At 57.4% G+C, this 13,922-nt stretch overlaps 4 protein-coding genes across 4 annotated transcripts; 2 read left to right on the plus strand and 2 right to left on the minus strand.

Annotated features, from left to right (window-relative positions):
• The first annotated feature begins 84 nt into the window (after positions 1-84).
• On the plus strand, positions 85-3,113 carry SCHCODRAFT_02547557 (cytochrome P450). The gene is made up of 14 exons (XM_050343646.1): positions 85-621; positions 672-808; positions 860-933; positions 999-1,134; positions 1,193-1,303; positions 1,448-1,588; positions 1,650-1,821; positions 1,874-1,915; positions 1,967-2,021; positions 2,074-2,229; positions 2,291-2,365; positions 2,416-2,471; positions 2,529-2,641; positions 2,731-3,113. Exons 1-14 carry the CDS (start codon positions 303-305, stop codon positions 2,974-2,976), a joined length of 1,833 nt encoding a protein of 610 aa, XP_050199311.1. The 5' UTR covers positions 85-302; the 3' UTR covers positions 2,977-3,113.
• Positions 3,114-3,167: 54 nt separating this feature from the next.
• On the minus strand, positions 3,168-4,616 carry SCHCODRAFT_02632338 (uncharacterized protein). The gene is made up of 5 exons (XM_003030011.2): positions 4,412-4,616; positions 4,252-4,354; positions 4,133-4,193; positions 3,963-4,077; positions 3,168-3,821 (listed from the first exon to the last, which is right to left on the minus strand). The coding sequence occupies exons 1-5, from the start codon at positions 4,463-4,465 to the stop codon at positions 3,567-3,569; spliced, it is 588 nt and encodes a 195-aa protein (XP_003030057.1). The 5' UTR covers positions 4,466-4,616; the 3' UTR covers positions 3,168-3,566.
• Positions 4,617-5,346: 730 nt separating this feature from the next.
• SCHCODRAFT_02583917 (uncharacterized protein) lies at positions 5,347-9,548 on the plus strand. Its single transcript, XM_003030422.2, has 13 exons — positions 5,347-5,603; positions 5,656-5,719; positions 5,769-5,919; positions 5,973-6,126; positions 6,179-6,294; positions 6,347-6,706; positions 6,757-7,620; positions 7,674-7,808; positions 7,863-8,127; positions 8,179-8,295; positions 8,354-8,517; positions 8,569-9,019; positions 9,069-9,548. Exons 1-13 carry the CDS (start codon positions 5,519-5,521, stop codon positions 9,398-9,400), a joined length of 3,258 nt encoding a protein of 1,085 aa, XP_003030468.1. The 5' UTR covers positions 5,347-5,518; the 3' UTR covers positions 9,401-9,548.
• A 1,940-nt stretch (positions 9,549-11,488) lies between these two features.
• Positions 11,489-13,059, minus strand: hom1 (regulator of mushroom development Hom1). Its single transcript, XM_003030010.1, has 4 exons — positions 12,928-13,059; positions 12,721-12,810; positions 12,067-12,667; positions 11,489-12,014 (listed from the first exon to the last, which is right to left on the minus strand). The coding sequence occupies exons 1-4, from the start codon at positions 13,037-13,039 to the stop codon at positions 11,867-11,869; spliced, it is 951 nt and encodes a 316-aa protein (XP_003030056.1). The 5' UTR covers positions 13,040-13,059; the 3' UTR covers positions 11,489-11,866.
• Positions 13,060-13,922: the final 863 nt, after the last annotated feature.

The raw sequence follows: 13,922 nt of genomic DNA on the forward strand, positions 1-13,922 counted from the left end.
TGTGCACGTGAGGTGACTTGTCGCGACAGCGGCGGCTGTCGGTCCGGAATTCGGGATGCCACGCGCGTGCACTGTCATTTCATTGCGAACTTCCTCATGTTGATTCGCTCGCAGCCGCTCAGGTGCCTGCTCAACGGCCTATACAGAAGGCTGTGCGGGGCAGGTCAGCTGCAATGCGCTGTCTTGCGCGGTCGCACGGATGCGACTAATGTTCGGCTGATAAGCGTGACCATGGGTTCCGGCGCTCCACCCTATAAACCTCGCAACGAGTCGGTCAGTGGTTCTTGACCACCACACTCACCATGGCAGTCATCACACCGGGAATTGACTTCATCGCGCGCAATGCTTTCTTTGCTTCTTGTCGCGCAGGACTCGCTGGTGCCATCCTACGTCTGCTCGCATCCTCCCTGCACTTGCATCTGGCCAAGTGGCAGTTGATTCTGGCCGCAGTCTTGTCATCGCCTACGCTAGCAATTGCTTCGAACGTCGTCTATGGCATCCGCATCAGACGACGTGCAGCAGCTTTGGGGGCACGGCCTATGCCCGAAGTCCGCACCAAACTTCCTGGAAACTTGGATTTCCTGCAGCGCAACTTGGTTCTCATTCGCGAGGGCTATCCAGGTTTGTGGGCGTCAGAAATCCCATCAAGGATCCTCATGTAAATGTCTTAGGGGATGGACTCAATGAACTTGTCGATCAGTATGGGCCTACGTTCAACGTGAATGTCCTGTGGCAACGGCAGTACTTCACGATATGTCCGGAACATATCAAGCTCATTCTCGCCACCGACTTCGCAAATTATGAGAAGGTTGGTAACTTTCGATGGTGAACTAGAACAGCGCATCTCAACTACGCTCAGGGTCCGAGATTCAGGTTTAACATGCGCTCCGTCCTCGGTACAGGCGTCTTCAACTCGGATGGCGACATGTGGAAGTCAGTCCTCCGGTCATGCTTCTCAAGGAACTGGCTTTCTGACGCCACCTATCACACATCCCTAGATTCCACCGCTCCATGACGCGCCCCTTCTTCACCCGTGACCGCATCAGCCACTTCGCGCTCTTCGACAGACACGCCGAAGAAGCCATCGCCCTCGTCAAGCAGCGCCTCCGGGAGGGCCACCCGGTCGACTTCGCCGTGCGCTTTTCAAACCCAGCGTCACGCTAATACTCGCCAAGACTGACACCTAGCTCAGGACTTGTTCTCGAAGTTCACGATGGACTCCGCCACCGAGTTCCTCTTCGGGATGAACGTGCATAGTCTGTCGGGTGGGCTGGCGTATCCGTACTACGTGGTGCGTCCTTGGGTTCTCATGTGCGATTTGAGCGCCCGAGGGTTATTTGAGCGCTCGAGGGTTATTTAAGCGCTCGAGGGCTATCTGAGCGCCCGACCGTGGCTGACGAAGAGCGTGCTACAGGAGAATCCGCCACCGACCTTCGATGCGGCGAAGCATCCCGAGGCAGCCGCCGCCAATGCCTTCGCTGAAGCCTTTCAGAATTGTCTCTTCGCTGTCGCAAGGCGCGAATTTGTAGGCAAGTTGTGGCCTCTAGGCGAGATATGGCAGGATAACACCACGAAGCCCATGAAGATTGTGAGTGCGATCACATTCGCGTTCTTTCTTGCGTGTAAGGAGGTTTACTGTTCATCCGCAGGTCAACTCGTACATCGAACCTATCGTCCATGCGGCCATTCAGCGCGAAGAGGAGCGCAAGAAGGCCCGCGCTCCTAGTGCGGACGTCAAGACGCAGCAGGTGGCAATGGAGGAGAGCAAAGACGTCGAAGACGACGACACGCTTCTGAGCCATCTCGTGAAGATGACCTCCGGTGAGTAAGCGTTGTCAAGCGCTGGTCGGGCACCACTCATGCTGTTCCACAGATCCTACCGTCTTGAAGGACGAGACGCTGAACATCATGATTGGTGACTGACCTGAAATCTGATTCAAGTGCTGGCCACTGATATCCTGTGAAGCCGGCCGCGACACGACCGCAGGCACCTTGTCTTTCATCCTATACTTCCTCACGCAGTACGTCTTCAAACCTTTACTACATCCTTGCAAACCCACTGATCACTTGTAGGTATCCAACGGCCCTTTCCCGCCTCCGCGAAGAGGTCCTCACCGTCGTCGGCCCTCACCGCACGCCGACATACGAGGACATCCGCGAGATGAAGTTCATGCGCGCGGTCATCAACGAGACGCTCCGGCTCTATCCTATTGTGCCCTTCAATACGCGGTATGTTTTCTATTTTCTAATTGTCGCCACAGGCGTATCCACATCGCTCACTTGGACGCAGGGAGTCTATCAAGGAGACGATCTGGCCTTCGCCGGATCCCAATTTGCCGCCCATCTACATTCCAGCGGGCACGGAGTGAGTGACCTTGTAGCGGCTTTGTACTTGACCTGACCCTGGGCTCGCAGGACCCCGTACTCTGTCTTCATGATGCATCGTCGCAAAGACCTCTGGGGCTCTGATGGTGCGTGTCGTGTCTCCTTCACATTGAGAGGAGGTAGCTCACTCCCACTTCCACCAGCTGAGGAATTCGACCCCGACCGCTGGCTCGACGAGCGGGTGCATCAGTACCTGGGCCACACCTTCGCTTTCCTTCCCTTCAACGCGGGGCCTCGAATTTGCCTTGGGCAGCAGGTGCGCGAGTTCTTTCCTCCGTCCTCCCATCACTAGTCCACGCCCATCGAATCTCCCTCACTCACCAAACTCACCTCTTCTTGCCCCAGTTCGCCTACAACGAGATGTCGTACATGATGGTCAAGCTCCTCCAGCACTTCTCCGACTTCGAGCTCGTGCCCGAGGCTACCCCGCCCGATATGCGTCCCACGCCCGGGTGGGCCCACGCGAGGGGGGCGGATGGTAGTGTTCCCCGTAAGGCAAGGGAGAAGTTCTTCCCGAAGAAGCACCTGACGATATACGCGGGTGGGGGGATCTGGGTGCGGGCGAAGGAGGCGGTGACGACGCCGGCGTAGGGTTGTACTTCTTGATGAAGACGCGACGAAGATGAAGGAGTCAATGTGAATACCACATTGTATTTGTATCCGATTAGCTTTGGTTATGCATATGATGGGTGTACCTGGTGCGAGGCTAGTTAGGGCTCATGGCTAGGGCTAAGGCTCGCGACTAGAGCCAGTGTTAGCTCTATATAGCCACCGAAAGGGATGCTCAACTTGACAAGCGCGCGCCACTAGTACTTCCCTTGCCTTCAATCAGACCCGGATGCACACCAAGCTACGACCCATCCAATCTATCGACGTTCCAACAATCACTAGTTACTTACAAACATACATAAATCGTTCCGAATCCCAACGGCACAGTAGGTACAGTATCAATATACATAGAAAAGAGGGATAACCGTCGTTCCAGTCGTGATTTTCGTAGAGGCGTGTCCCGTTTGCAAGACATTGATGGGATACAAGCCCTATTGTAGATGGATGTCCGTGCCAGACGTACGTCCACGTGAAGTCGTACGTTCCGGGCGAGTCGTTCTAGTCGTAGTCTCGGTGGCGTGGCGTATGCTTGGTCATTCGCGTGCGTCGCCACATCAGCATCTCTCAGCACCTCAAGCATACCCCATCATCGGCGCCGGCTGCGTCGCGCCATAGTGGCTCGCGCGCGGGTCCCACCGCCCGTGCATCGGTTCGAGCAGCGCGCGGTTCGCGGTGACGAAGATGAGGCTGATGACGAGGAGGAAGGTGAGGATGGCCCACGTCGACCAGGCGAAGGCGAGGAGCGTGGTGAGGATCCGGCACTGCTTGTACTCCCAGCAGAAGGAGAGGTCGCCCCAGCGGCCGGGCGTGCCGCGGTTTTCGGTGACCTGGAGGCGGTGTTAGCGCAAGAAGGTCGTGATAGGTGGTGCTAGGTAAAGCAGGTGGCTGGTGCACGAGGGGGGATAAGATGGAATGGGAGGGGGGGAGAAGAGAGGAAGTATGGGAGAAGATAAGAGGGAAGGACGCACAGTAGCAATGGCAGCACCGCACAGCCAGAAGACCCAGATGATGAAGAGGCCAATCAGCTCTGAGCGGAAGGTGCTAACACGGCGACGCTCGACGCGCTTGTGAATGGTGTGCATGCTGTGGAAGGGTCTCTATTAGACGGTGACTTCGGCGAAGAGGGAAAGCGACGCACACGAAGATGGACCAGGGTACAGTGAGAATTGTTGACACTATCAGCTCGGCGACGATGGGGTCTGTGGTTGGGAGGGAACGTTAGCGCCGTGGCGATGACGCACTCGATAGGCGGCGCACCATAGTACGGTTGTCCATGGTTCAAGGGGTCCCAGGGCGACAGGCCCTTCGTGTAGACAATGCGAGCAATGGAGAGACCGAAGACGACGATAGAGAAAAGGGTCTAGATGCCAAGTGAGCCTGAGGGGATTTCGCTATGATGTCAAGTACCAGCACTCACCACCAGCGTGTAGAGCGCGATGCGGATGGGCGGGAGGTCGAACGAGATGGCCATATTAGAAGTGCGTGTGTTCAGAGTACGGATAGAGGTGAGCGGACGGCGTGAGCTGTACGAGATGAAGAGCGGCGAAGAAGAGGTCGGCGTTTATATAGGTTCATGAGCGGCCATGCGGCCATGAGGTGACCTCGAGGCGTGCACGGGCCGCCCTACGCAGATGACTTGCCGCACTGGGGTTCCCATTGTCGTCACTGATCGTCTTGGTACAGATAATAGGCCTTGAGGTAGGCGTAAGGATGGGGCGGTACACCGTTTGAGGGCGCCGGTCGTCAGGGACCTGCAATCGTTGGCTGTCCAAGGAAGTGAAGTCCTTTCATCTTGCGAGCGATCCTGTACTTCTGTAGGGATAGCAGCTCGCTTGTCCATTCAAAAGCTTCAGGGACATGAGAGTATAGGGCTGCGCGAATATTCGGCAGCACACGATACCTATTGTTGGGGCTGTTCTGGCACATCCGAGCATCGGCGGAGCGGCGACGAGGCGAACATGAGTCTCCGGCCATGCCTTGGGAGAATCGAACATCTGATGGACCTATACCGTTGCTATAGGATGGAACACGGCTAGACGAGGCGGACATGAAGGTTGCTATTGACATCGCCGTCGGAGCGAACAATTGACGCTACTATCGATGTCGCGCCGCGTATCTGTTGCATCGGGACCTGCATGAAAGCGTCTTGCAAACGCATTTGTCGGAGCAGAGATCATTGGATACGAGAAGGAAGAGGGAAGGGTTTGGACGATTTCCTGGATGGACGCGCAGATCAACCTCGTTCGTCGACGACGACGGGCGGTGGACGCACGTGGGCGCGAATTGTTGCCCCGCGTGCCCGGCAATCAAATCCGATCACCCAACACCGATCGCAATTTTAGGCGCCGGTGTTGCAGCTTGCTTCTGCCCATCGCGGCACACGTCGACCGCGCACCAAAAAGTCCTCCCGCTCCTCGCCGGCGACGACATAGACCACTTAAGGGATTCTCGTAATCTATCTCGCTCTCTCTGTGTATCCTGCATCTCGTCCGCATTACTTCGGCACTGTATCATTTCCCCATAGATGTCTCCTGTAGCAACGACCGCCATGTCCGATTCTCCGTTCGCCGCACACCTGGAAGCCCTTAAGACTGCACCTACACAGCCTGGTGAGCTCTCTACCTTAATCGCACGATGTTCAGAGACTAATCCATGCTGCAGATGCCAAGGCTGCTTCAGATAAACTAGCGAAGGAAGTACAGACTCATGGAATAGAGAGCCTGGAGTATGTACCTTGATAATCTTTGATGGGCGTCAACTCACGTCCTCACCAGGGACCAACAAGTCCTGAAAACCCTCCTCGGATTCGCCACCAACAAGAAATCTGGCTATGAGCGCGAGTCGGGCGCAATCGCTTTCCAATCATTGGCTCATGTCCTCGGCGCTCCTGCGATACCCCTTCTGCTACCTTGCCTACCTGCTCTGGTGCGCACATAGCGTTCTACACGTCCTCTTCTCTTTACTAACACGTCGTGCAGTATGATCTTTACATGGATAAGGGCGATGTCGTCCGTACTGCTGCGACTACCGCTGTCAAGGCGATCGTCAAGCTTGTCCCCCCCGAGGCCACGCGCATACTATTCCGCACCCTAGAACCCATCCTCGATTCAGGAAAATGGCGCACGAAAGTTGGTCAGTAAGGTCCTTTCTCTTGATGAATGTTCGCGCTGATCGAAGAATGCAGGCGTCCTGGATACGATGAGGACATGGGTCGGCCCCAATACCAGGACCTTTGTCGCGAATATCCTTGGCGACACGATCCCCAAGGTTGAGGCAGCAATGCACGACACGAAGTCTGAGGTGTGTAGTACGCATGTTCCGGCGTACACGGGTGCTGACACCTCTCTACTAGGTCTCTACTGCCGCCAACAAGTGCGCGAACGCCCTCTGCACTACTCTCGCGAACGACGATCTCGCACCGCATATTCCTGCTCTGGTCAAATGTATGGCCAACCCCGACTCGGTGCCCGCGGTTATCAAGTCCCTCTCCAACACGACATTCGTCGCGGAAGTCACGGCTCCGGCTCTTGCTGTTCTCGTCCCTCTACTCCTGCGCGCACTCAACGACAGGAGCATGGAGGTCCAGCGCCGTACCGTGGTCGTTATCGACAACCTCGTCAAGCTCGTTCGCGACCCGAACGTGGCCGCAATCTACTTGAGCCCTCTCGTCGAGGGTGTTGAGAAGATCGCCAAGGGCGCGGCTTTCCCTGAGGTACGTTTCCCCGTCTTACATCTAAATCACGATCTCATTTCTTATTGCAGGTTCGCGCCTTCGGTGAAGCTGCCCTTCAAACCCTCATCAAGTCTGGCGCGTCGTCGTCCGGCCCCCCACCCGTTCGTCGCGATCTAGAGGCCGAGACGCGCGAGGTGTTCGCTGCCCTCGTCAACCTGCTCCCTTCCGAGCTGGTCATCGCCTCGGCCCAGTCGCCCAACGGGCCCCATACCCCTCGCCACCCGCTGCTCACCCGGTCCCTCGAGTTCCAGGCCGAACTCGTCGCCGATCTCGTCTACAACCGCATCTTCTCGGAAACCGAGAACTGGCAGCGCTGCGTCGGCGTCTACATTTCCGCCTGGCTGGACGTCAAGGGCGGCAAGCAGTACGCTGAGAGCGTCAGGCAGCACTTCCATGCGATTGACCAGGCGAAGTACGCCCCCGCTGCGGTGGAGGACGACGAGGAGGGCGAGCTGTTGTGCGATACTCAGTTCTCGTTGGCGTATGGTGCTTTGCTCCTGCTCTCGCACACGAAGCTGCGCCTCTTCCGCGGGCGTCGCTATGGTATCCTCGGTACCAACGGGTCCGGCAAGTCGACGCTCATGCGCCAACTGCGCGACGGCAAGGTCGAGAACTTCCCGCCGCAGGACCAGCTCCGCTGCGTGATGGTCGAGCACGCGTTGCAGGGAGAGGACACGTCGTTGTCCATTCTGGACTTCGTGGCGTCGGACAAGCAGCTTGCTGACGTGCCCCGCGAGAAGATCAGGCAGCAGTTGCTCGAGGTCGGCTTTGACGATGCGCGCCAGGCGGATATGGTAGCCGGCTTGTCTGGTGGTTGGAAGATGAAGCTCGAACTCGCTCGTGCCATGCTCTACAACGCTGACCTGCTGCTTCTTGACGAGCCTACTAACCATGTAAGTCCCTGATAAAATTTGTCGCTTCGATCACGTACTGACGACCTGCACAGTTGGATCAAGCCTCCGTCAAGTGGTTGGAACAGTATCTTATTGCTCACAACAATGTTACCTGCTTGATCATCAGTCACGACTCTGGGTTCCTCGACAATGTCACTACTGACATTATCCACTACGAGTCCAAGAAGGTTTGTCCGTCCTTGCATTCTTCCGGACGTAGTCCTTACTCACCTTGTCTTTAGCTCGTCTACTACAAGGGCAACCTGTCCAAGTTCGTCTCCGAGCATCCTGAAGCGAAGTCGTACTACACCCTTGCCGCCACTTCCGTCAAATTCGCCTTCCCCCCACCTGGGTCTCTCATGGGCGTGCGCAGTAACACCCGCGCGATCCTGAAGATGACGAACTGCACATTCACCTACCCGGGCCGCTCAACGCCCAGCTTGTTCAATGTCAGTTGCGCGCTGTCGCTGTCAAGCCGCGTCGGCGTCATCGGGCCCAACGGAGCGGGTAAGTATGGAGGCTATACTGGTCGCAACGCTCGCTGACAGTCGCGTACAGGCAAGTCCACCCTCATCAAGCTCCTGACCGGCGAGACGGTGCCTCAGGAAGGCACGGTGTATAAGCACCCGGCGCTGCGTGTGGGGTATGTGGCGCAGCACGCCACGCACCATATCGGTACGCGGGTCTGGGCTATTTGGGTCTTATGGGGTCTAATGTCTGCTTCGCCCCGCAGAGCGGCACTTGGAGAAGACGCCTGTGCAGTACATCCAGTGGCGCTTCCAGGATGGTCACGATCGCGAATTGTTGGAGAAGGCTACCCGCGTCTTGACGGACGAGGAGAAGGCGCTGCTTGACCAGGAATGGGTTGGGCGGGATGGCTCTCGCCGGAAGCTTGAGGTTTGTTGCTTTTGCTGACGGTGCCTTCGCTGTTAGCTGATGCCTTCGTAGATGATCATGGGTCGTCAAAAGCTCAAGAAGACCTTCCAGTACGAGGTCAAGTGGAAGGGACTCGATCATCGCTTCAACACCTGGGTCCCGCGCGACACGCTTATGGAGAAGGGCTACCAGAAGTTCGTGCAACAGTTCGACGATATGGAGTCCTCCCGCGAGGGTGCCGGTACCCGCGACACGTCCGCGCATCTCGTCCGCCAGCACCTCGAGCAGGTCGGCCTCGACGGCGATATCGCGCAGTACAACGAGATCGCGGGTCTGTCTGGTGGTCAGAAGATCAAGCTTGTCATCGCGGCTTGCCTGTGGAATAACCCGCAGGTCTGCATTCTTGACGAACCGAGTAACTTCTTGGACCGTGAGGCCCTTGGCGGTCTTGCTGTCGCCATTCGCGACTGGGCTGGCGCTGTGGTTATCATCTCGCATAACCACGAGTTTGTCTCTGCTCTTTGTGCGTACTTTCCGTCCCCTTCAGTAGAACTTGGACTGACTCATTGTAGGCCCGGAGACATGGTACGTCGACGGCGGTCGCATGACGCACAAGGGCAAGGGCGCGACGGTTGACGACGCTTTCTTGGAGACCAAGTCACCGAAGGGCAGCGGCGCCAACACGCCCGCCCGCTCGCGTCTGCAGACCCCGGCTGGGTCTGCTGCGGCAACGCCTGCTGGTAGTGGAGCTGAAGACGGCAAAGCGAGCCCCAGCGGCGTGCCCAAGAAGAAGAAAAAGATGACCAGAAACCAGCAGAAGGCGCAGGAGGAGCGGCGAAGGTTGCGGAAGTTGGCCTGGCTTACACATGGTGGGCCGAAGCCCGAGGATACGGATAGTGATTAGAGGGTATACTATAGGTTCTGCGTCTCGTTTCTGGTCTTCCTTATGTATCTAACTTAATGTTTACATTGGCCTTTCTATGTTTGACTGCAGTTCATGCACGCTTATGCCCATGTCGAGCACCGTGGTCGAGCTGAACTTAGAGATCGGGATTCGAACAAAGCTCGCCAGCAACGGCAAACGCCGGGTCCAAATCCACCACGTGATGCTTCCAAATGGGAATTCTGCGAAGTTCAACATCGACCTTGTTTCCCACCCTCATGAGCCTGTCTAACTGAGTAGATCCTGGTGGCGCTTCTTCATGATCTCATGAAGAGGTAAAGAGCTCGCCAAGGATTGCACATCTTCCTGGCCTACTGCACTCTAGCTGGAGGGGCCGACTCCCGAGAACTCAGAAGCCCTCGTCACGTACTGGCTGGTGCGGGCTTTGTCCGACCGCTGACGCCGCTAAGACGCAACCGAGTCTTGATGTTGGGCCCTCAGTCTGCCAGAACTCTGGATAGCTATTCCGGTCCTCGAGCGTGCTTGACGGTGCTGAGCGTAGCTCCGACGCGCAACTCCTTCAGCCGACTGAATCGCATCGATGTGCAGCTCTGCGGTGGCGGCGCAACACGCACTACAGTCAAGCCTCTGTACCGCGCGATACGCGTGTACCTGTGCCATATACGCGTGCTTCAGCGGGTCCTGGTACGTTATACCTCGAGCGCTCCTAGAACTTTATCGCGAGAATAACAATTTGCTCAACAGTGCATTGCGCTCTTTAGTAAACGGGACTGTGACGATAGCGAGCCTGAATGGCAGAAGACCCCGGCGTGTCATTGCGTTGTCTAATATACTAGGCTCTATGTCGTGAACAGGCGACCAGGGTCCATTCAATCGCGTAGCCCAACGTACAGATCCAGCAGGTCAACGCGTGATATCGAGGTGCTTGCCTCGCCTCGCGCAAGAGGCACCAGAGCCTGCTGGCGAAACACATCCCGAAAGCGTAGGTCCGGTCGAGGTCGATATACACGGACCTCCCTGGTATGGCCATATGCAGCACATGAACCTTGAAGGGCCTATGGTGCGTACAGACTCCGCCATCAACACCTACGCGTAATAAGGCTCGCGACGTCAACATGACTGGACCTCATGTTAGTCGCGCTGTCGGCGCTTTCCCTTGAGGACTGACTGACTGTAGCGCGAACGATGTCCTATCCATATCCGTCTGCATCTGTTCCGCTCTGTTGTACGTGTGTGCTCCTCGTCTCTATTCACAACCGCTGACCAGACCATACCCGGGCCATCGTCTACCACTACACTCCGGCGATTGCACCCGGACCTTACCGCACGACGTTGTATCAGTGTATGTCAACACGTCGCTCTCCTCCCATGCTGCTGCGCGCCGGCACCGTGCCACCCTCGTAATCCGCGGTCGTGAACATCGAAGGGCTTTTAGCCTCCGCCGTTGCCTCCGTCTGCCTCCGCTCGCCCATACAATACATGCGGAGGGATACCTGCCTGATTTTGCAGATCTGGGCCTGTCAGCACATGAAGGGGCACCGCGCGCCTCGATTTCATGACATTTATCTCCGCAGATCTTCATCTATGCACACGGAGATGAATGGAAGAATCTCTGTATCGACCAGATGGCAATTTGCTGGCGGGATCGGCGAAGGCTTCGAAGGTATGACGCGTGACATCCGGCGGCTCATTGGCGGCTCATGCGGCTGAAGTGCGATGCAGGAGGCCTCCCGCATGCCTTCTGTGTCTAGAGGCCGGCTGAGATTGGGTTGATGAGATTGCGCATGGCAGTCGAGCGATGGATAGCGATGATGATAAACCTTCTCTTTGCACGTCAGGCGGCCAGCTAACGGCCCAGCTCTGATTATCGATCAGGATATGCGCGAGCGTGGTCAGCTAAACCAGGCCCGCAGGGCACGACGTCTCGTGAGTTCACCCCGGATGCCCGACGGGGCTCGTATGGAATGGAGAGTGGTTGACGTGTGTAGGCCTTTACTGCGCCCCAGTCGGTCGGAAGATCGTGGCGACATCAGCCGCTGGTCCTTGGCTGGTCCTGGCGGCCGGGTTAGGCAGATCGGGCAGAATTTTGACCAACGCTCGCTCAGCGAGCTGAGGGTCATATTAGGACGGTACAGTAAGAAAAGCTGTAAGTACAGGAAAGCCATATATGTTGGGCCTAGGTATATGTATACATAGTAGCTAGTGGGCTGATAGTCTGTTTGAGGCATATGAGAATGGTACAAATGCGGCGGCGGGGCACGGCGACCCGGCGGAGGTTTCCAGTCTCTTGTAAGTCCATGCGAGGTACGTAAGGTAGCTAAGGATATTAATCACCGGAGTAAGATATTAAATACGTGTGGTCGCTGAACGACCAAGAACTGATGCGGCGACATGAGCACGAACGGCATAAGAAAAATAATAGAGAACGGACGGACTGAGCGGGGAGGGGAATGAAGGGCCATCATCTTAGTACGCGGACCGACCACGGCGCGTCGAAGTCGTGCGAGTGACACCGCCCGCGGTTGACTGGGGCGGCGCAGGCGCAGGGTCCGGCATTAGGTGCGCTGGCGTCTGGCGATTAGTCGAGCGCATCGCCTGCCGCTTGTTCTGGAACCTGCAGAGGACGCGTCAGTGTCAGGGTAAGGTAAGGGACAGGTAGCACGCACCAGATCTGCACACTACGCGGCGACATGTCGAGTTGCTTGGCGAGCTGGTGGCGCTCCTCCGTCGACGGGAAGGCCGTGCGCATGTAGACGTCGTTGAGCACGCGCAGCTGGTTGGCGTCGGCGCGCTTGCGCTTCTTCTTGACGGTACCGCTCTGGTCCGCCTCGGAGGCGGGCGAAATGGGGGGCGGCGGAGAGTAGCTCATGGGCGCGTGGTGGCTGGAGGCAGCGGACACCCGGACGGCGGCGGAGCTAGGGCGCGGGATGGACGCATTGCTCGTGTACGACGTGGAGTCGGGGACTCCGTGCGCATATGCGTAGTTGCCGCTAGCGGCGCTGGCGGTGGACGAGTGGTGGCCGTGGTACGTGCCGCCGTAGCTGGAGCTCGTGTACGACGTAGGATTTGACCTCATGGACGTCTCGAGGCCCGACGTGGTCGAACCACCGCCGTACCCCATCGTCGACCATCGATCGCCGCCGGATACGTCGAGAGGGGGGAGGCGGCGGTCACTGGTGGTCGTGGTCGTGCCGTACGGCGAGGACACGCGGTCCGACGCCGAGTACGGGTAGTCGTAGAGGTTGGAATACGTAGTCGACGACATTTCTGCAGGCGTGTGTGAGCACGGGTGCGAGGGAGGAAAGGATGGGAGGTCCTACGAGCATCATTCGCAGGCCACTGGCTATAAGTACTTGGGTAGCCGCGGTGCCCGGCCGGTTGGTAACCCGCCGATTGGTACGAGCTGGATGCTGCAAGAAGAAGGTACAGTTAAATTGGGCGCTTCCGGCATTCATCTCACGAACCTAGAGCGTGACACAGTTTGGATCAACATGGCCATCGCGTCGGAAGCAGAACGGGGCGCTTACCTTGTACGGAACCATGGGGTTGATGCTGGTACTGGTAACCCTGCTGGTGCTCCAAGCTCGGCGTGGCACGTTGCGAATAGTAGCGGTCGCTGCTTCTGTGATGGCCCGACATAATTAATGAATAGGTGATGTAGTGGTTGGAGAACGAAAAACGAGAAGTGTAGAGAGAGGGAGAGCGCGCACTGGGCGGCCTATAAGTACTGGAGGACACGCGTATGGTGAGGGTTGGAGTCAGGAACGCTGTGCAGCACGAGGCAGGCGTCCTGCGTCAGAGGCAATGCCGACGACTGCGAGACGACGCGAGGCCGCGTCGTTGGGCAGAGGGTGGGTTGCTGCTGTTGTCGTGCGCTGCGATCGGTGAATCGAGATTCAGGCAAGAGGAGCGACAGCTTTAGTCGATACAGATCTCGACTCGTAAGCGACGTGCGTGTCCGGGCGTGGGGGCGTGGGGTGCGCGGGTCGTGGCCGTCTCGACTGGCAACGGCTGCACGAGGCGTTTCGGCGGTTCGTATAGGCGAAAAGGAGAGCGTTGGCCATTTCGCAGACTTTTAAACCGTATGGCTATTGTCTCCCAGGATCGCCGAACGGGTCAAAACCAACAAAAATGGAATCAGACTGCCCAAAAAGAAACACAAAGACACGGCATATGATCCCGATATCCGGACACGGACAATACGGTTGTCGAATTCTCCACTCCTGCGCCAACAGGCTACCTTTTTCAGCCGGTTGCCGCAGATGCGATCCCGGGCAGGGCCACAGGCTGCCAACTCGCCGCCTCGTGGGCGACCTCATGTCGAGGCCGGGCAGGATCCTGCTTGGCCGTGCGACGGCAGAGAAGAGCCGGTCCACCTACCCCCTGGGTCAAAACAGGAAGAGCTCTGCCTTTTGCGTATACGTGAGTCTCACCAGCACTTTTTGAAGCGCTGGGGACGCCTTCTGGCCTCTGCGCCCCCTGTATGGCCAAAAAGAGAGCATACCAGGCGGCCGAGCGACCT

This window comes from Schizophyllum commune (genome assembly GCF_000143185.2).
Source record: "Schizophyllum commune H4-8 unplaced genomic scaffold SCHCOscaffold_8, whole genome shotgun sequence".
In the NCBI taxonomy this organism is placed as follows: Eukaryota; Fungi; Basidiomycota; class Agaricomycetes; order Agaricales; family Schizophyllaceae; genus Schizophyllum; species Schizophyllum commune.